This window comes from Cydia splendana, chromosome 16 (assembly GCF_910591565.1).
Source record: "Cydia splendana chromosome 16, ilCydSple1.2, whole genome shotgun sequence".
NCBI classification, from domain to species: domain Eukaryota; kingdom Metazoa; phylum Arthropoda; class Insecta; order Lepidoptera; family Tortricidae; genus Cydia; species Cydia splendana.
Genome location: NC_085975.1, coordinates 4,330,659 through 4,353,763, shown reverse-complemented (window position 1 = coordinate 4,353,763; position 23,105 = coordinate 4,330,659). Strand labels below are relative to the sequence as shown.

Here is a 23,105-nt window from a genome sequence, read left to right as displayed (position 1 = left end):
TAGAATTAAGTATTGTAAATATTTGTCAGTGTTATTTAAATTACTGTACAAACAATTTTGGTGATCTGTATGCAATAAAGATTTCTCCGGATTTGGTGTTTTTCATTCATAAATTTGGTGTTTTTCATTCATTAATTTATCAATCATCATCATTATCCCACGCAGACGAAGTCAGGGGTAAATAGTAGCAATTAATAGGTATCTGCACAAAATCAAACTAAAAGTTACTTCATTTTTGTGTTTTTTAATATTACCTACAATGTATCACATCAATGGTATATCGAAGTTTTTTCTCCACTCGGCCATAATTTATTGCTAATATCTGGGAGACCGAGCTTTGCTCGGAAAACATATGAAAACCCAAAAATGCGCGTGTTCCCAGAGCTAAGACCTAGCTAGATCGATTTATTGCCCCCGAAAACCCCCATATAGCTAATTTCATCGAAATCGATAGAGCCGTTTTCGTGATCTCCGAAATTGAAGAATTGCTCGTTTAAAGGTAGGTATTAGATAAATATAAAAAAAAAACATATTTATATATAACAGTGATTTATTGACAACAAACCCAGTCACTAACACGCACAAAATAATTAATATTACACAAATATAATAAATTACTCTCCCCTAATGTACTTTATATCCACATCCATATATCCTTATTACAATAACCGAAGATCTACAACTGAGCAATAATATCTACACAATATGATAGTGGTGCTCAACCCTTTTTCGTAGAAACTAACTTTTTAAGCGCCACGCTTATGCTTTTAGGCAGCTATTAAAAAACTTATCAAATGTATGTTAGCATATTCTTACTCAATAATTCACAAATTGAAAAAGGTTTTCCAAATAGCTGTAACAGTAATATGCTTGGCGTGGCAGAAGGTAACTGGTCAAAAAGTCTATAAAATAATTCGATATATTGTGTCAAATGCATAGAGCAAAATTCTAAGCCAGATAATAAACAATAACTTTGGCTGTGGAAATGAACAGATAGTACAAAGGTAAAAAAAAACGCAACATACCTTTAAAATAAATACTTTCACAGCCGAAAAGTGGTATTAATATTAAACACAAAACTTAATTGGTTTACTTTATACATAATAAATAAATAAGGAACAAAACTAAATAATCTTTACTATGTGATATTGAATAAGTATTAACTTTTTCAAAGGTGATATCTATTAACTACATATTTTACATCTTTGAGACACATTTGTGTAGCATTTCTTCGTTTCCTAATAATATTTACTGCATAATCTTAATAAATATTCACGTAATTATGGAATAAATAATGTAAGGATTAATTTATGACCCATTTCGTACCTTGTCACAGTGACAATAGTATGAGGTGTCTAGCGACTTTCATATTGCTTTAAATTAATACTTTCGACCGTATCTATGTAAATAGGGACTCAGGTTTATGGAAATTATAGAACGTAAGTCATACCATGTCCATTTTTTTCCAGCAGTAACATGTTATGCTTAACTAAAATTATTTCCAACTCACATAACAGTACATAATTATACATCTGGATCACCATCGGCCCTTAATTTTCAGATGATTCATTTGCCAAATTTTCATTTCACTAAACACATTTAAAAAGAACCTTTGATTTTGATGATCCGGCCGGAAGCTTTCATGGCGACAAGCACAGAATAAATAATAGTACTAGGTATAGGTACAGAAGGTTCACTCTCTAACAAAATGCGTCTATTACGACAGATATGACCGCAAGGTGGCGCAAGCGCGAGCAGGCGTCCGTTCTGTAGCGGTACGCGGCAACTACTACTGCTAGACACCAAAATTGGTGTGGGTCGCATGTACTTGTAGCGACGCGACGAAATCGCGGAGTGAGCCACGCCTGCTATAAGGAGGAGTCATAAACTCATAATCGTAAACTGAAAATGATAATTAGATTCCAAAAAAAGTAAGACAATGTTGCCACTTTTTACTAGCGCGTCTTGTATTTATGTAAAAATAAGTAAACAAAGGTACTTTTTTTAAATCGTAGGAGTAAAATTACCAATATATCAATTATCTTATCGTGTGTATCTATAAAAAGGAATTGACTATTTTACAAACAAATTATTGCAGTGGCAACATTGACATACTTTTTTTGGAATCTAATTATGATTTTCAGTTTAGGGCCTGTAAGCTCTTGATGATTGTGCATTTTAGCGAGATAATATTAGACTTTTATGCTTGTTCTCATAAGGATCTGCTTTCGGCGTCTTGGTCCTGCTGTTTGATCAGGTTCCAGTAGAAACCTTTCTGCTTCTTCAGCTGATCGTGGGTTCCCATCTGAAAAATAAGACATGAACATAATTAACATAAAACCATATAATATACAATTAACCCTTTAACCACCAAAGTGTAAGGCCTGAGTAGGGAATGCAATCTCGATCTCGCGAGATCTCGCACGAATTTTCGAGATTCAATCTTGTTGACAAGAAATCTCGATTTTAGCAATCTCGGTCGAGATCTTGATTAATATTTTCGAGATCTCGAACTAGATTGAAAGATTGATCCGTGTGAATTACTTTGTTTTGAGTAATCTTTTTGACCTTAGGTTCATGTTGTTCAGGCAGTGCTATTTTATGCGGCCGGCTTTAGCTGAGTTAGCCGACGATAAAAGCACTGTGGCGCGCTCTGTGCGGAAACATCGGACAAACTTAACGTACCCAGTCACAATTATTTATGAATTTTGCTCGCTTACCCTACATTTTTTAGGGTTCCGTACCCAAAGGGTAAAACGGGACCCTATTACTAAGACTTCGCTGTCCGTCCGTCCGTCCGTCCGTCCGTCTGTCACCAGGCTGTATCTCACAAACCGTGATAGCTAGACAGTTGAAATTTTCACAGATGATGTATTTCTGTTGCCACTATAACAACAAATACTAAAAACAGAATAAAATAAAGATTTAAATGGGGCTCCCATACAACAAACGTGATTTTTGACCAAAGTTAAGCAACGTCGGGAGTGGTCAGTACTTGGATGGGTGACCGTTTTTTTTTTGCTTTTTTTTTGTTTTTTTTTCTTTATATGGTACGGAACCCTTCGTGCGCGAGTCCGACTCGCACTTGCCCGATTTTTTGTAAGTTGCTGAGTGCTTGTCAAAAATATCAACTGAGCATGTTACTGCCTCTGCTTACAATTTTGTAAAATTAAAAATAATTATTACCACTTTTTCATAATTACATGCAAATTAGAGCTACATACATATTATTAGTTTTTTTAATAAAAGTAGTTTTTATATTAAATGTGGATTAATTTGTTGATCTTCAAACTAAAACATGACGTAGGTACTCTAAATAAGTAGTATATACGGAATTCTTAGAAAGTTTTGCTCATAATAACACATTTTTAGTTACTTTGTCCAATCTCGATCTCGTCGAGATTAATCTCGATCTCGAAAGTGTGACGGGCGAGATCTCGAAACACCCTATCTCGATTCAGATTTTTCGTGCGAGATCTCGAATCGCCAATCTTGGTGCGAGATTGCATTCCCTAGGCCTGAGTGGACGCTCGAGTTGAGCGTGCAGCGGGGCGGGGCGTACGGCGTGCATGTTAAACAAATGCAAACGTATAGGAGCGGCCTTAGTGCACGCTGCTCAAATCACTTGTGAGCCCGGCGCCACGCTGCACGCCGCGCCGAACGCTCCGCTCCGAGCGTCCACTCAGGCCTTACACAAAGACGTCAACTGACGCGCGGATACAGCCCAAATATCAACCTTCGTGATTTCCGACAAGTTTAACGATAGTGCGCCGCGCACGATAGGCGTGGCATTCAAATGGTTAACCTTTTCGACGCCGTGTCAAACACAAAAGCTGTCACGCGGACGCCACGTCACCGAAGTGTCAAAACTGAAATTGTACTTTATGCATATGCACGTAGGTCTATGTTGCTCTGTGGTCTGTGACCGATTAATCGGTATTTTGCGTTGAACCTGCGGTGCGGATATATCGGTCATTGGCGTCCAAAACGTTAACAAACATACTGATGTAGTGCGTAATTATTTTCCATCGTATTTTCACGGAAACTTATGAACGTGTCTTGCTATTTCAGTCTTTTTGTACCGAGTACCTTTTGTACCGAGACTGACTGAAATAGCAAGATACGTTGGTACGTTTCCGTGAAAATACGATGGAAAATAATTATGCACTACATCTGTACATTCGTACCTCGACAATCTTCCCTCGATTCAACACGACTATGACGTCAGCGTTCATGACAGTTGACAGTCTGTGCGCGATCACGAGCACCGTTCGTCCCTTGGCGGCCGTCTCCAGTGCTGTCTGTACTACTTTATAAACAAGGTTGATATTATAACATACCTCGACAATCTTCCCTCGATTCAACACGACTATGACGTCAGCGTTCATGACAGTTGACAGTCTGTGAGCGATCACGAATCACGAGCACGGTTCGTCCCTTGGCGGCCGTCTCCAGTGCTGTCTGTACTACTTTATAAACAAGGTTGATATTATAACATACCTCGACAATCTTCCCTCGATTCAACACGACTATGACGTCAGCGTTCATGACAGTTGACAGTCTGTGCGCGATCACGAGCACCGTTCGTCCCTTGGCGGCCGTCTCCAGTGCTGTCTGTACTACTTTATAAACAAGGTTGATATTATAACATACCTCGACAATCTTCCCTCGATTCAACACGACTATGACGTCAGCGTTCATGACAGTTGACAGTCTGTGCGCGATCACGAGCACCGTTCGTCCCTTGGCGGCCGTCTCCAGTGCCGTCTGTACTACTTTATAAACAAGGTTGATATTATAACATACCTCGACAATCTTCCCTCGATTCAACACGACTATGACGTCAGCGTTCATGACAGTTGACAGTCTGTGCGCGATCACGAGCACCGTTCGTCCCTTGGCGGCCGTCTCCAGTGCTGTCTGTACTACTTTATAAACAAGGTTGATATTATAACATACCTCGACAATCTTCCCTCGATTCAACACGACTATGACGTCAGCGTTCATGACAGTTGACAGTCTGTGAGCGATCACGAGCACGGTTCGTCCCTTGGCGGCCGTCTCCAGTGCTGTCTGTACTACTTTATAAACAAGGTTGATATTATAACATACCTCGACAATCTTCCCTCGATTCAACACGACTATGACGTCAGCATTCATGACAGTTGATAGCCTGTGAGCGATCACGAGCACCGTTCGTCCCTTGGCGGCCGTCTCCAGTGCTGTCTGTACTACTTTATAAACAAGGTTGATATTATAACATACCTCGACAATCTTCCCTCGATTCAACACGACTATGACGTCAGCATTCATGACAGTTGATAGCCTGTGAGCGATCACGAGCACCGTTCGTCCCTTGGCGGCCGTCTCCAGTGCTGTCTGTACTACTTTATAAACAAGGTTGATATTATAACATACCTCGACAATCTTCCCTCGATTCAACACGACTATGACGTCAGCGTTCATGACAGTTGACAGTCTGTGCGCGATCACGAGCACCGTTCGTCCCTTGGCGGCCGTCTCCAGTGCTGTCTGTACTACTTTATAAACAAGGTTGATATTATAACATACCTCGACAATCTTCCCTCGATTCAACACGACTATGACGTCAGCATTCATGACAGTTGATAGCCTGTGAGCGATCACGAGCACCGTTCGTCCCTTGGCGGCCGTCTCCAATGCTGTCTGTACTACTTTCTCACTTGCGGAGTCTAGTGCGCTGAAAAAGAAAATTCCATTTCACATCAACTATGAGGAAATTGTTATGTTCCAAAATATGTATTATTTGACCAAAAAAAAAATACTATGCAAGAAAGAAAAAATCGTGTCCTAGAACAGAAAAGTACAACTTTGATCCCTCCTAGCAGGGAAGAAAAGTGCCACTTTGATCCCTCCTAGCGGGGAAGAAAAAGCCCTTTTTCGAATAGGTGATGATGAAAATTCCACTTTAATTTGAGACTTTCCTTCGGTTACAGGGACCCACTACTGATGCTGGTGCAGCTGACCGTAGGTAAATGTTCTGTTTTTAGGGTTCCGTACCCAAAGGGTAAATACGGGACCTTATTACTAAGAATCTACTGTCCGTTTGTCTGTCTGTCTGTCACCAGACTGTATCCCATTAACCGTGGTAGCTAGACAATTGAAATTTTCACAGATGATGTATTTTTGCTGCCGCTATAACAACAAATATTAAAAACAGAATTAAATAAATATTTAAGTGGGGCTCCCTTACAACAAACGTGATTTTTTGCCGTTTTTACGTAATGGTACGGAACCCTTCGTGCGCGAGTCCGACTCGCACTTGGCCGGTTTTTTGTTCTGCTTCTGTTGTGTACCTTTTGTCTTGTTTGTACGTAACAGGAGAATTATTTAAAACATCGCGCGCTATAGCTGTCCTTTGCTCTTGCCTTCACTAAGCAATCTCTTATCTCCTTCCCTCTTACCTAGTCGCCTCATCCAGAATAATCACGGGTGGGTTCTTCAGTACAGCGCGCGTTATTGCTATCCTTTGCTTTTGCCCGCCGCTGAGCGCCATGCCTCTCTCTCCCACCATCGTGTCGTAGCCGGCGGGGAAGTTGAGAATGAAATCGTGAGCATTCGCTGTCAATAGTGTGTCAGTCTACATCTCTCTCTAACATCGTGCCGTCTCTTACCTAGTGGCCTCATCCAGTATTATAACAGGCGGGTTCTTCAGTACAGCGCGCGCTATCGCTATCCTTTGCTTTTGCCCGCCGCTGAGCGCCATGCCTCTCTCTCCTACCATCGTGTCATAGCCGGCGGGGAAGCCGAGGATGAAATCGTAAGCGTTCGCTGTCAATAGTGTCTACATCTCTCTCTAACATCGTGCCGTCTCTTACCTAGTGGCCTCATCCAGTATTATAACAGGCGGGTTCTTCAGTACAGCGCGCGCTATCGCTATCCTTTGCTTTTGCCCGCCGCTGAGCGCCATGCCTCTCTCTCCTACCATCGTGTCATAGCCGGCGGGGAAGCCGAGGATGAAACCGTAAGCGTTCGCTGTCAATAGTGTCTACATCTCTCTCTAACATCGTGCCGTCTCTTACCTAGTGGCCTCATCCAGTATTATAACAGGCGGGTTCTTCAGTACAGCGCGCGCTATCGCTATCCTTTGCTTTTGCCCGCCGCTGAGCGCCGTGCCTCTCTCTCCCACCATCGTGTCGTAGCCGGCGGGGAAGCCGAGGATGAAATCGTGAGCGTTTGCTGTCATGGCCGCGCGATATACCTGGAATAAAAATTCATATAAATAAATCATTTTTTTTAAATAAATAACGATAATAATATGTTTCTAAATATCCTAAAACGCTGTTATGTTTCCATTTTGGTTTTCTGTTTGTAGCAGCGCCAAGTTTACTCCAAATTTACGTTTGGAAGTTAGAAATATCAGTGAGATGATAAATAAATAATAATAAATAAATAAATATTAAGGACATTTTTACACAAATTGACTAAGCCCCACTGTAAGCTCAAGAAAGCCTGTGTTATGGGTACTCAGACAACGATATGTATATAATATATAAATACTTAAATACATAGAAAACAACCATGACTCAGGAACAAATATCTGTATCATCATACAAATAAATGCCCTTACCAGGATTCGAACCCGGGACCATCGGCTTCATAGGCAGGGTCACTACCACTGGGCCAGACCGATCGCCTATGATAGTTTTATATCGCATGATAGTTTTCACACACGACGTACAAAGCTGAAACGTAGATATAATAAATGACGCCATCTACAATAACGATGAGTGGCATTTTCTACACTTACTTATGTTGTTAGAGTAGTGCCCCAGAGAAAATTCAATAGTTTCTATAGACTACCTCAGCGGTCGGCAACATGTGGCCCGCGGGCCGCATGCGGCCCGCGAACCTCTCGCTTGCGGTCCGCGAGCCTCCCTGGTTATTTTGTATGTAATATTTAAACATAAACATAATTTATTCAAAAAACACGTATTTCATGGTTACATTGACAAACGACAATGTCTGCTAAAAGTCACAAATATTACCAAAGTGCGGCCCGCGTCAATTTCTTTAACTACTATGTGGCCCTTGGCTGCTAAAAGGTTGCCGACCGCTGGACTACCTCATCATCGCTGGCCTCTGGATTCTGGACGTCCTCACACTTGTAGCGAACAGCACCGGCTCCTGGCTGATCAGGCCCAGGGCACGACCGCGGAGCCATTTGGCATCCATCTCCCTGACGTCTATGTCGTCTATGGTGACACTGATGTGAGCGAGACAGCGCTATACACTTATATATATTATAATTAGTTTGTGTATTTCATTACTAACCTCATCATCGCTGGCCTCCGGGCGGCCGTATCTGATGTTCTCCCTCACACTTGTAGCGAACAGCACCGGCTCCTGGCTGATCAGGCCCAGAGCACTACCGCGGAGCCATTTGGCATCCATCTCCCTGACGTCTATGTCGTCTATGGTGACACTGGTGTGAGCGAGACAGCGCTATACACTTATATATAATTAGTTTGTGTATTTCATTACTAACCTCATCATCGCTGGCCTCCGGGCGGCCGTATCTGATGTTCTCCCTCACACTAGTAGCGAACAGCACCGGCTCCTGGCTGATCAGGCCCAGGGCACGACCGCGGAGCCACTTGGCATCCATCTCCCTGACGTCTATGTTGTCTATGGTGACACTGGTGTGAGCGAGACAGCGCTATACACTTATATATAATTAGTTTGTGTATTTCATTACTGACCTCATCATCGCTGGCCTCCGGGCGGCCATATCTGATGTTCTCCCTCACACTAGTAGCGAACAGCACCGGCTCCTGGCTGATCAGGCCCAGGGCACGACGGCGGAGCCATTTGGCATCCATCTCCCTGACGTCTATGTCGTCTATGGTGACACTGGTGTGAGCGAGACAGCGCTATACACTTATATACAATTAGGTAGTTTGTGTATTTCATTACTGACCTCATCATCGCTGGCCTCCGGGCGGCCATATCTGATGTTCTCCCTCACACTAGTAGCGAACAGCACCGGCTCCTGGCTGATCAGGCCCAGGGCACGACCGCGGAGCCATTTGGCATCCATCTCCCTGACGTCTATGTCGTCTATGGTGACACTGGTGTGAGCGAGACAGCGCTATACACTTATATACAATTAGGTAGTTTGTGTATTTCATTACTGACCTCATCATCGCTGGCCTCCGGGCGGCCGTATCTGATGTTCTCCCTCACACTTGTAGCGAACAGCACCGGCTCCTGGCTGATCAGGCCCAGGGCACGACCGCGGAGCCACTTGGCATCCATCTCCCTGACGTCTATGTCGTCTATGGTGACACTGGTGTGAGCGAGACAGCGCTATACACTTATATACAATTAGGTAGTTTGTGTATTTCATTACTGACCTCATCATCGCTGGCCTCCGGGCGGCCGTATCTGATGTTCTCCCTCACACTAGTAGCGAACAGCACCGGCTCCTGGCTGATCAGGCCCAGGGCACGACCGCGGAGCCACTTGGCATCCATCTCCCTGACGTCTATGTCGTCTATGGTGACACTGGTGTGAGCGAGACAGCGCTATACACTTATATACAATTAGGTAGTTTGTGTATTTCATTACTGACCTCATCATCGCTGGCCTCCGGGCGGCCGTATCTGATGTTCTCCCTCACACTCGTAGCGAACAGCACCGGCTCCTGGCTGATCAGGCCCAGGGCACGACCGCGGAGCCACTTGGCATCCATCTCCCTGACGTCTATGTCGTCTATGGTGACACTGGTGTGAGCGAGACAGCGCTATACACTTATATACAATTAGGTAGTTTGTGTATTTCATTACTGACCTCATCATCGCTGGCCTCCGGGCGGCCGTATCTGATGTTCTCCCTCACACTCGTAGCGAACAGCACCGGCTCCTGGCTGATCAGGCCCAGGGCACGACCGCGGAGCCACTTGGCATCCATCTCCCTGACGTCTATGCCGTCTATGGTGACTTGTCCTTCATTTACGTCGTAGAATCTGTAAAAATTGTCCGCTGGTAATCGTTAAGTAAATAAAAAACCGGACAAGTGCGAGTTCGTTTAACTCGCGCACCGAGGGTTCCGTACAAACTTAAATTTTTTTCATTTAACTATAATGACGAAAGACTCTTGACCATAAGCAAAGAGGATTTGAAGAAGAGAGTTACTGTCATGGTAAATTATGTAGCTACAGTTCATTTACTGCCATCTTTCGACAGAAGATTAAACCTGTTTGAACGCCATTTGATTTAGATCCTTATTCTTTAACTGATATGTGTTAACTTTTTAAATATTAATATTCACGCCATCTACTCGAGCATAGGCTGAAGGTTGTGGCGCCATCGCTCGAAAACATGGAACCATACCTTTGGCCTATAGTCGAGTAGATGGCGTGTATATTTAATAAGTTAACACATATCACTGAAAGAATAAGGATCAAAGTCAAATGGCGTTCTAACAGTTTTATGTTCTGTCGAAAGATGGCAGTAAATGTACAGTGGCTACATAATTTACTTTGACAATCCGTCTCTATAGACTTTATTCTCTTTGCCATAAGTATACTAAGCGTGTACAGCGCCATCTATCAGCAAATTGGCTTGAACTAATTTGCGCGAGCTGAAAGTATGTCGGTTATTCAGGGATAATTCTTTAACATGTGAACCGATTTCAATAATTTTTGTTTTATTTGGAAGAAGTGTTTCAAGTGTAATCTCATAGATGTTCAAGTATAATAAACACCTGCCAAAGGGCTTAAATTGCAAATTAAATTTTCTATAGTTCTCTGATAAAAGAAAAAAAGTTTTCAAGATAGAGGTGTGGTTATTATTTTCCTGTAATATGTATGATAATGTTATTATAATGTTCAAAATTTTTCGTTGGTAAGCTTCGGAGATAAGGGGGGACTGGGTTTTTTTTTTCACTATGAAAAAAAAGAATCGTTTTGTAATGTTCAATTCGAGCTCTTTCAAATGATATCCCACTCGACCTAGTAACTACACTGAAATTTTGCCCCCTCCTTATATTGGGCATTTTCCATAATTAATAAAAATTAAATTAAAAAAATACACTTGCAATGTGTTTGGGTTAGGGTTGTTCCTAAGTTTCATAACTATTCCAAATTTTATATCGATAGCTTCAGAGGGCCTCCCGCGAACCACGTTCGACGTTTAGCCTCTCTGTCGCACTTGTAAATTCGTACGTAAGTGTGACAGGGAGGCAACACGTCGAACGTGGTTTCGTATGTTTTATAGATATATGTCAGTATCCATACCTTTCCAGCAAAGCGGCTATGGTAGATTTCCCGTTGCCTGAAGTACCGACGATGGCTATAGTTTTTCCCGCCGGTATTTTTAAGTTGAAATTCTTCAGAACTATCTGTAATTTGAAATAAATCAATTATTTTGTGTTTTTGAAAGAAAACTCCCGATATATTTGTATATCACTAATGTCGACATGTTGACACGGTTAAGGGTGGTATTCCTTCTATTCAATTTCTTTGTCCAATGTCTCACATTTTGCTTTAATGAGAGAGTGAGACGCTCTGACATTGCCAGGGGGTGCGTAACGGTCCATATAACAACTTTTGATATATTTTTAGTCGATATAACGATTGAGGGACATAATGCACTTTTGCTATAACAATACATGGTATATTCTTAGAGAGTCTAACTATCGTCAAGTATAATGAACTTGTAATATAACAACTTCTAATCTAACATTAACAGCGTATAACGTATATGTGATATAATTATGTTCGATATAACGCTCAGTTGGCATAATGTAGTACTGGTATAATTTTTAATATTTACTACTATATAACAACCTACGTATTCGAATTTAAGGCAGGTCTCAGTTAGGTACGACGACGAGCGAAGCGAGGAGGAGTGTTAGGTATAACTGCGACCCTACAGCGCGCGAGCCGAGCGAGCGAAGCGAGCGTGCCGCGGTAGCGGCCGGCGAAGCGCCAGAACCGACTTTTTTTATTACTTTTACTGACAAACCTCAACTTATTTTTATACATTTGAATACATTATCATTATACCATAAATCCTTATAACAAATATTCATTATATCCAGTAAACGTTATAACGAATAGCTTTTATATCGATTAAACATTATATCCCATGAAAATAGTTATTTTGTTGTTATATCAAAAGTTCATTATACCGCTTAAGTGATTATACACCATGAAATTATATCAAAAGTTGTTATATCTTTTGAAAATATATCAAAAATTGTTATACGGATCATTACACACCCATTGCCAGGATGTGTAATTTGTGTAACATCTAGAACAAATTAGAGCCTCGAACTCGATAGGCGGTCCAGATGGCGTTGTAAGTCTTGGTACCACCTACTTTATAAGGTAAATAGCTAATAATCGTTTGTCTTTATCTGTCATTTTGACTTATGTATTTGTAAGAAAGGGATAAAACATAATTTAACTAAATCAGGCCCGTAAAGTTTTATAAATAAGGGGGTTAGAGTTTACCTCTCTATTACAATACTCCTTGATTTTACGCATTTTGGTATTATGCCTCAACAGGCATGACTCTGTTTCTAAGTTTTTCTTACCGCTTCAGGCCGTGTTGGGTAAGCGAATGTGACGTCCTTAAACTCGATGTCGCCGTGTAACTCGTGGTATTTGATCACTTTCGTGCCCGATGTGTCCATTTTTGGCTCCTTGTTAATGTACTGAAAAGAAAATATAAATAGGTTATGAAACCATTTAAGTCCAAAACAAGTCAATAAAAAATCATGCAAAAATCTACATGGTAAACGATAATATATTTCTGTTTTTTTCCTTCAAAAACATAGTGTAATAAATTGAGCTAACGGAAAGAATTTGAGCAAGTGATCTCCATACTAGTCTAGCCACCGGCGCTTACTCCCTGTTCAACTTTACAAGTGTTAACAAGGAACGGCATAACATCACCGATATTTATTTTACAACTGAACCAAACAGCAAAGAAAGTTGTGAGACAGATCTATGGACAGCTTGAGCGTTGACTAAGAAAGGCATAATATCACCATTGGTCATTAATATATGGCCATTGGTCTGCCTTCATTCAAAAATCGACTCTAATGTCGTAGGCATAAGGTCTCACCTCGAACACACGGCCACTGGCACTTACTTCCTTTACAACTGAACTAAACAGCAGAGAGTTGTGCGATGGATCTCTGAACAGTTTGAGCGTTAACTAGGAAAGCCATGACATCACCAATACCTGGCCATGGGTGTACCTTCATTCAAATATCGACTCTATAACGTAGGCATAAGGTCTCACCTCAAACACGCGGCCACCGGCGCTTACTCCCTTCACGACTGAACCGAACAGCAAAGAGAGTTGTGCGACGGTCTTTGAACAGTTTGAGCGTTGACTAGGAAAGCCATGACATCACCAATTGGTGTAACTTCATTCAAGAATCGACTCTATTTTCATAGGCATAAAGTCTCACCTCGAACACACGGCCACCGGCGCTTAGTCCCTTCACGACTGAACCAAACAGCAAAGAGAGTTGTGCGACGGATCGTTGAACAGTTTGGGCGTTGACTAGAAAAGCCATGACGTCACCAGCAGACATCTGGCCGTTGGCCATGAGGTGACCTCCGAGAAACATTGTGGCTAGGACCATTCTGAAAGAGAAAATTATGGTTAAAGATTTTTGGTAGTACGAGGGTTGCACTGAAAATGTCCGGAATAGAGAAAACTGTCGCATCTAGACGGTCAATCTTTATTTTAATACATACTTAAACTCAAACTGACCACGCATATAAATTTTCTTTTGAAAGTAATCATTCTGTAATGCACACGGCTCATAATCCCAAAGTCCTTTTTGTATGGCGATTTTGGGGCCTTAGTGGTTTTGTATGAAATTCGTGGAGTAGCCAACGGAATTGAAGTTTTTTTACATATATATATATATATATATAAAAGATTTTTTTACTGTTGTCATATGAATATTTAGGAATGTCGAAATCTGCCGATATGCAACTTTTTTGGCAGTCTTTTTAATTAACAGCACAAATGCGATTTTAATTTTTGACGTCGCTTTGGAATGACATGCTTCTTTAAGATCACCCATGGGATAAAATGAAAGTGACTTTCATATTTAATTTTAACTGCAAACGAGCGTACGATGAACTCTAGTTCATAAAAAAATAACAGAAGCCCATTGTAACTTTTATTTGTTCGCTGAGGGCATATTGAAAACCGTTTAAAAATATGATCCGAAAAATCACTTGGCCAAAAATTCAAATAATGTTCGACATACAATTTTCAAATTGCCAGTAATTCTTAAATACAAATGACAACCAAATGGAATATACCTTAAAAGTTTTATAAAGAGTTACATTTTTATAAATTATATGCCTGTTTCTATTATGTTATTTCTAAGTGTCCCATTCCCGAATCTTTCAGTGCGACCCTCGTAAAGGAAAAGTTGTTCATGCTTATTAGGGAGGATGGAGGTTGTTAGTGCGTTGCGTTTAAGATACGCAAGAGTACGCTATAATGTGGGTATGTACTTTTACAGTACATATGGTGCTACTTTACCGCCCTAGGGTTAAGGACAATATGTGCCTATGTCAAAAATTTGAAGGGCCATGTCGACACTATTTTGAAAAAATCTCGTATCTCACACTGCTACTCAAAGTTGAAAGGCAGTAACACTGTATGCATCCCATACATAGATACTACATTTTTCTTTTGTTTGACAGAACAAGATACAAGTTTTTTTTCAAAGTAGTGCCGATATGTACTGTAAAACGTTGTACAATACACGTGTTAAAAGGTAATTTCCTACTTTTCGCACTTGTATCGTAATGTAATTAAAACTGCACGAGGCCATGCGCTTAGCGGGGAACAGAACCCTATGGAGGAACCTGGTCTTCAACAGAAGGATATGATGTCACAATCCTCAGTATTGAGGGACCGACTGAAGAAGATCGTAATGTAATATTGCAGTTGTGTGTAAAATATTTGAAGTAGAAATGTCTGACCCGTTCAGGAACAAATTGGTGCCAGCTTGGAACAGCCCTACGCCCAGCCCCAACTCCGTACTCAGCTCAGCCGCGGCGTCGCATTCGCGCGCGAACATTTGCGCTTCGTTCTCTTCGCCCGCGAATGCTCGCACAGTACGCATGTTGGATATCGCTTCTTCTGCTACTAGTGTCGCTTTCTCTATCTGTGAAAATAAACAAACACACACTTGAAATATTACTATGTACATATCATGAAACTAAGTCCCCCGCCGCGTCTATCTGTATGTTCGCGATAAACCAAAAACTACTGAACAGATTTTCATTCAGTTTTCACCTATCAATAGTGATTCTTGAGGAAGGTTTAGATATAATATTTACAATATTAACATTATGTGTAGTGGGTGGTTTGAAAATGTGATGTCTACCCCAAACTTTTCCATACACTTTTCGTCGGGTAGTTGCACAAATCTCTGTTTACACATTTTGCTGGGACATCAGTCAGCCGCGACCACGACCAGTGAAACCTGTGTCGAAACGTCGGTAAATCAAGGTAATTGAATAAAATTCGCGTTAGACCCGTCTATAAATGAGAGTTAATATGAAGGTTTAGATGTAGATTTTGTTAAAGTTTTATGTAACCCGTGCGTAGTCGGGGCGGGTCGCTAGTAGGGTTTATACCCTACAATTATTTGTGATAACACAAATTTTCGTGTTTTCGTTAGACCTGCACACATTCACAAGTCGAGGGCTAGCGCTAAGTGGTTCAAAGTGTTCAAACTCAAAAAGTGAGTTTATTTGTCACTTGTGTGCGTGCGAAATCAGCTAGTCATGAAGTGACAGATTTTATCTTAAGCGATCCTACGTCTTTATGTATATCAACGCTGTGGTTTTAATGGTGTTAAAACTGCCAATTGTTCCAAATAAAGGGCGTTGGGGGAATAGTACCTATATGAAAAGTTGTTGTCAGTAGTCTATAGTTTATCTTTTCAGCTTATTTACAAAGACGGTTTACCTGTTCCAAGAGTATTTCGATTAGGTGAGTTTAACTTGATCGTGCTGTGAGAAGAGCGTATGTGGGGCACCCGGGCGGGAAACGTCCGCCTGGGCGTCCCAGATACCGCTGGAGTGATGAAGCCCAAAAAGACCTGTCCGCCCTCGGAATACCCAACTGTTCTGGCGTGAAGTGGCGCAGAATAGGGCAGAGTGGCGCACTCTTGTGTCAGAGGCCAAGATCCTTTTTGGGTCACTGAGCAACTTAAGTAAGTAACTTGATCGTGATCGGTTTTGTTACAGGTAGGTACAGATAATTCTGAGCATTGTACTATTATTTATTTTGTGGTTCATTCAACAAGTACCTGTTGTTGTGCTTCTCTGGAGAGCTTCCTCAGGAGGGAGCCGATGAATGTGCCCCCGATGACGACTGACGGCACACACACCATGGTCAGCCCGGTTAAATGTGGAGATATGACGAGTAGACTCACTGCTGATCCTACCACCTAAAATATAACACTTTTGTTAAAAAAATATTGTTACAAATTTAACTTAGCCTATAACATACGTACTTCTTCTTCTTCTTCTTTTCGTGCCGAGGTTCCTACATATGAAACAACAATTCTTAACATACCTATCTACTTATGAAAAAAAATTAGTTCAATGTCGGGAAAACCGTCTATAAGGGGAAACCGGCTGCAAGGTCTTCAGTCGTTTTAATTCTTGCATACACACACACACACACGCGCACGCTCGCACGCACGCTCGCACGCACACACTCACACACACATACCTACTGATGGAAGGTCGGTAGAGCAGGAGAAAAGCTGTGTCTAAGGGTGGTATTCCATCTGTCCAATATATTGGTCCAATGTGCATGGCGTCTCACTCTCTCATCAATACCACCCTGAGGTCCCTGAGCGACGTACTATTTATTAAATAGAAATTGTGTTTACAAATATCTGCTATCTATGTTTTTCTAATACTTATCTGATGCTTTATTTTGTGCACGGTGTGAAATAATTTACTTATTTTAAGTAGAGGAAAGTACCCCATTATAAGAGACGTTGCCCTATTACGTTCTTCTCTGCATTAGATTTTATATCTTTTCCACATTGACTTTAATAGTTGTGTATTTGGAAATCATACCTGAGTTAAAGCTCTTAGTCCTCCAGAAATAGTCTGTTTAAATGAGCTTTTGAAGTCTTGTACATCAACTGTTAACCTGGAAACAAGTAAATGTTACACGGTATTAATGAACTTAAGAAATGGCATCAGCTTGTCTAAGTGTGGTATTCCATCTGTCAAAGGGTAGCAGGCTAAGCTAACAAGATTGGCCCCCGCGAGGGATTTAGTTGTAATTTGAGGTGCAGTAGTGGCAGGTCCTAAGAACACTGTATGCATAATATCAGCATTCGATCTTCTTTTGTTCCAGACTTATCCACGAAAATGTCAAAATATCAAGGTAATTTTTAAACGGTTATTTCAGCTAAACCAAGCAAGCGAGAGTAACTAAATAAATTCAGAATGAAGGAGCATAAAATGGAGTTTATAATGCATATTTTTACAGACATTCATTTCCTTAAACTTGGATGAAAAAAAAGTTTTTTTTTTCGCTTCATTTTTGTGCCACTTCTCGCGGAGACACAACTATCAAAAAAATTACTTGATAAGCCGCAATTGTCAACTACGTATACATATACATATACGTACACATTTAACATTTTAAAACATTTTGAAAAACCATGGACAGATGAAATACCTACCATCCTAAGCTACAAGCTCTATGTAGTAGCTCGTTTAACAAACAAACAAACAAACAAACAAAATTTACTTTATTCATGTAGGCCTAGCAACAAGCTCTTATGAATCGTAATTAATCTTAATCTAATTATCAGAGCAATTTATTGATGTTAGTATTATGCGTTAGAGGGCACGTAAAGAATTTTATTAAAATAATCAAATACAATAAAGCGAAAAAATGTGGAACGCTTCACGATTTTGCGTGTCATCCTTGCGCAGGGGCCATGCTAATCTTCTCTGTATCGTTCCAATTTTAGTATATGTACTGCCGAAGCAAGTACACTTGATAGGGTCATCCATTTGTATATATACCAACTGGACTTAAAAACCTCGTTAGCGCAATGTACGTTTTCTGAAGTTTTAAACGCTAAATAACAGTTAAATTAACATTTTACTTCATAAAATAGAGATCAGTAGTAATAAGTAAATTAAAATTAACACAAAAATGGAAAATAGTTATGTTATATATTTTTAAAATGATAAAATATTCGCCACTCATGGTGTTAAAGCGCAGTAGCGACACCTAGCGGCGAACTTACAAACTTCTATATGAAAGTCATGGCGTTGATGGTTTTACTCTGAGTACAAAGTAGTGCATCACTTCGTCCATAGATGGCGCTAGTAACCAGAATTTTTTTAACATTTTAACCGCCAGCAATATTGCGCTCCAAATAAGAACGTGTCACATATTTTTGCGGCCCTAGTTGTGTAAGACACTATTGCTGATGACTGTACCACGCAGAGTAAGGTTGGCATAGTTACGGGAGTTATAAATGTGCTGTAAAAACCAAATCAGATCTTTGTCTTATTTATCAGACTGTGACGAAATGAGCTGGATATGTAATGTCTTATATATCAGACTCTGGCGGTTAAAGGGTTAATGTGGCATACCTATTGACAAGCTCTCCCGTCCTCTCCTGGTCAAAAAAGGCCATATCCTGGTTGAGGATGGAGACAAAAAGGTCCTGTTTCATCTGTGAAGCCACCCGCTCGCCAACTTGCGCCAGTAGATGGATGTACATGAATGTAAATGCTGCCTGCAAGATTATAAATATAATAATTGTATTCAAAAATCCGTCACTAAATCCCTAATATGATATGCGAGAGTAACTATGTCTGTGTGTTACCTCTTCATGCATGAACCGCTGAACATATTTAGATGAAATTTGGTATAGCTATATTAGTGATATTGGAATGGACAGTATAGTGAGTTTGGGAAGGACATAGGGTAGTTTTTGCAGACAAAGTCGCGGGCAGAAGATATATAAATCTAGTTATGATTCTATTGTCATACTTGTACATACACAAATTGGTCTAAGAGTGATCGATAATCAATTGATGGTAGAATGGAACAATCGATGTTGATCGATTGGTCTAGGTAGAAACTATTGATTGATATTGACTGTTCCATTCTACCATCAATTGATACCATTCATCGATTGGTGTGGTAACACCCTAGCAGAACTAGCTAATTGCAAAATATTCACTCAGTAAAAGTTAGAACTTTTGCGTCAAACAGTGAATTCATACCTGTCCAATGTATAGTGATATGAGCTTCATAGCAGGGAATTTGATCTCATCTAAAAAGTCCGCTGTCGGATTGTTCTTCATGTTCGCCAGGACATTGACAATCACTCCCAACATCGCCGGGATATACACATTTAGGAATGCGACCGCTAATGCAGACTGAAAACAATATGAAAATTATTAACCTCTTGTATACTGGTAAGACACAAGCCAATTTTTACGCTTTTGAATTTGAAACTTTCTTTTATTTTTATTAAGAGTTCATAACTCAAACATATGAAAGGTTAAAAAATACTGACAAAATTTGACTTTTTTTACAGCATTTCTTTTATTTTCACTGCCAAGTTTTGTAGTAATCAAGGGCCACTAGACAATTAAACACCTGACTGCCCCTGACACAGAAAGTGTTTTTGGGCTTTTCTAGAATGGGCTCTCAACTAGAAAAAATATGGGGAAACCCTGACTGATAGCAGCCTGATCTACATTTGTAAGATACATGTTAAAGAATTGTGACATGTTATAAAAATATATTTGAAAGTGAAGCTTGAAGGTAAAGGGAGAATGGTTGGACAGTTTCCAAAATTATCCCTTTGTAGTACTTTTGACATTTTATCACAAAAAATAGCGTACTAGATGCTTTTATGTTAAACTTTACACATACTTACAGCTATAGCGCCCACTAACAACCATTTGTGCGGCCGTAGATACTCAAATAATCTTCTCCAATCAAACTTTGCACTATCATCATTAATATTAGGCCTCCGTTGTATTATCCTAGAGTTCTGTTGCGCCTTACACAACACAGGTCCATTACTTAACAATAACTTCGCTCCTAAACCTAAACTAACGCCTGTACACAATTTCCAGGGGCTACAAGTCAATAGGAAACCGGACTTTGAACTTTTTTCTGAGGCATTTTTGGCTTCCGAAAAATAACGTCTCGCGACGTTTGACGGGTTCTCCTTTACCAATTTGGTAAAGTAACAACTGTTCTTTACTGGTAATAACCTGAAAATACAAGAATTTAATTAAATTAGTGATAAATTAGGCAGAAAACACGACGTACCCACTTAGAATAGGTTATAGCACTTACCTTTGCCGCATTAAGTGGCTTGATTGAGTTTGTAGCAATTGCCACATTTTAGGCGAATAATTTTACTTGAGGAATAAAATTCAAGCTTAAAAGAGCATGATTTATTTATTAATTAACGAAATTATGTGTTGATTCGGTAATAACACACAACTGTCAAAAGTGTCAGTGTCAGAATAAGACATTGAAGTCAAAGTCACGACGCTGTTTTAGATACGCTTTCTTCGCTCTTTTCAGAACAGTATAAACATATTTTTGATACAAAAACATTGTTAATTTATATGTATAATAATATTAATAAAACTCATACGCGATTAAAATAGGCATTCGTTTAAATCGTTTTATTTCAATGTACAATAATACTAATAAATTTTAAAATTTTCTCAAACACACCCACTTTGTCAGAAGAAAAAAGCGCGAAATTCAATATTTCTATGGGAAGTCAACTTTTCACGCCTACTTACATTTTTTTAATTTGCCGCCTTTTTCTAAACTGCCAAAGTGGGTGTGCCAGAGTATACCTATACTATCTATTATACTATAGGTAAGTAATGAATTTTACATTGCCATCCATTAGCTTACATTTACTTAATTTTCTCGTTTGGAGAAAAGCACTATTATTATAAATGTAGGTATGCATCGGTAGGAAAAGCAATCCGTGGCTTATTTATAGTTTATTATAATAAACAATAATTCCTTTTAAAATTAACAAATTATTTTTGACGCATTTATTAGACTATGACCACAAAACTTGCACAAATTTGGCAATAAGAAAAGAAGGCATACCTACATATTCCTATAAGCTCCATAGCTGGCTGATGTAGCTCTTGGCATGAAAACTTAGCGTGGTCCTTTATGCATTTTTTCATTGAGAAATTGTAGCCTTCTCCTTCTATCCAATAATTTTACGGTCGGAAAACACACCTCCAAAATTGAATTGAGAGTAACGTTTTTCATAGTACCTCAAACAACTTCCACATTATTCGCGCCAAGAAAACATAATCAGTTTTTATTTTTTCAATTTTCACGTATTTTTATTTTTAAATTGTTTTTAAACAACAAAATTAGCACGATAATGAGTAGGTACAGTCGACGAAGTCGACGTCAATAGTTATTTGTTTTACAAGGGGGCAAAGTTGTTGTTTAACCGCTCGTGCTTATATTGATACCCGAGCAAGCGAACCACTCCTCCTCCATTTTTCGAACCACTCGCTACGCTCGTGGTTCAATTTCGGAATCTTGAGCGTTGCGAGGGTTTCAAAGCACGAGGGTTAAACAAAATTTGCCCCCGAGTGAAACACAAAATTTTTCACCACACCAACCCGAAGCAAATATTAAATGTAAAATATCAAAGAAAATCAATCCAAATCAAATCCAAATGAATGTTATGGAATATTTATCATCCAAAATCATCATGTAAAGTAAATTCTACCAGCAAACATAAGAAAACAACTCAGAATTTGCTTTGCCTCACATGTGAATAAAATGCAACTTTGCTATTAGTTATTGAAGTGCAAAGTAAGCCTTTCCGAGCTGGTGTGGTGAAAAGATATGTTTACATTTTTCGCCTTTTTACAAAGGAGCAAGGTGCGAAAGTGTAAACATAATTAATTATCTTTGACCTCAACTGTAGTATATATTAGGTACCTACATAATTGAAATCGAGGTAAAATAAAAACATAAATCAAGTGGTAAATTTACCGAAACAGTTCAAAAAACTCTAGGCACATTAAGTAAATATTTACATAGTATATTACTATTACCTCTTCATTTTTACTAAACTCAGAAACGAAATAACAAGCACCAAACCTCAGGGCGCCCTCATAACTCACAAATACCGAATATCTCGCAATCACAGATGTTCGAGTACCGGCCATTCTTCGGCCATTGTTTAACTCGAGTGGCGCGAATAACTCGATTATTTGTATATCGCCTTTTTGTTCCGAGGGGCTTGGAGCTCGAGTGGTTATAATAACATGTAGATTATGATTTTATTTGTATGTTTCGAGTACATCGCAACTGTGAGGCTGGAAAGTAATTGAAACGATTCATTGTTTAGAATAGTAACCTAATACCTACCTACAGTACATACTGACCTAAGTGTACGATTGTGGCAAGCATGCAAGCAAGTGTCCGGCCTGTTGTTGTTGTTTCTTCCTGGCCCTCCTCGAGTCCCACCCAGCCATAGGCAACGTCAAAAACCTGTAAGTCACAGGGGTTTCGTTTTTAGGTTTCCGTACCCGAAGGGTAAAAACGCGACCCTATTACTAAGACTCCTTCCGTCCTGTCCGTCTGTCTGTCTGTCATCAGGCTGTATCTCATGAACCGTGATAGCTAGGCAGTTGAAATTTTAACAGATGATGAATTTCCCGTCCCTGGTGTAAGTCTACATCTGCCTACTTCAGCCTAATAGAAACAAAAACTTATTTTATGATAAAGGAGGCAAACGAACAGAAGAATTGCCCGATGGTAAGCCATTACCATCGCCCGTGGACACCCACAACACCAGAGGGGTTGTAAAACTTTAGAAAATAAAGTTTGATCAGTAAGGGATCGAATACTAGCGACATCAGCGGACTTAAAAACCGGGCAAGTGCGAGTCGGACTCGCGCACGAAGGGTTCCGTACCATAATGCAAAAAAAAAAAACAAAAAAAAAGCAAAAAAAAAACGGTCACCCATCCAAATACTGACCACTCCCGAC

The 23,105-nt window shown here is 40.0% G+C and overlaps 1 protein-coding gene and 1 non-coding gene across 2 annotated transcripts; both read right to left on the bottom strand.

Annotated features, from left to right (window-relative positions):
• Positions 1-532: 532 nt before the first annotated feature.
• Positions 533-20,564, bottom strand: LOC134798123 (mitochondrial potassium channel ATP-binding subunit). Its single transcript, XM_063770465.1, has 14 exons — positions 20,406-20,564; positions 19,978-20,320; positions 19,316-19,471; positions 18,677-18,822; positions 17,132-17,207; positions 16,348-16,488; positions 15,011-15,195; positions 13,468-13,645; positions 12,583-12,702; positions 11,279-11,382; positions 9,832-10,006; positions 7,062-7,240; positions 5,572-5,719; positions 533-2,305 (listed from the first exon to the last, which is right to left on the bottom strand). Exons 1-14 carry the CDS (start codon positions 20,450-20,452, stop codon positions 2,213-2,215), a joined length of 2,091 nt encoding a protein of 696 aa, XP_063626535.1. The 5' UTR covers positions 20,453-20,564; the 3' UTR covers positions 533-2,212.
• LOC134798484 (U6 spliceosomal RNA) lies at positions 17,960-18,066 on the bottom strand. The gene has a single exon (XR_010145200.1). It is a non-coding gene; the product is annotated as a U6 spliceosomal RNA (small nuclear RNA).
• Positions 20,565-23,105: the final 2,541 nt, after the last annotated feature.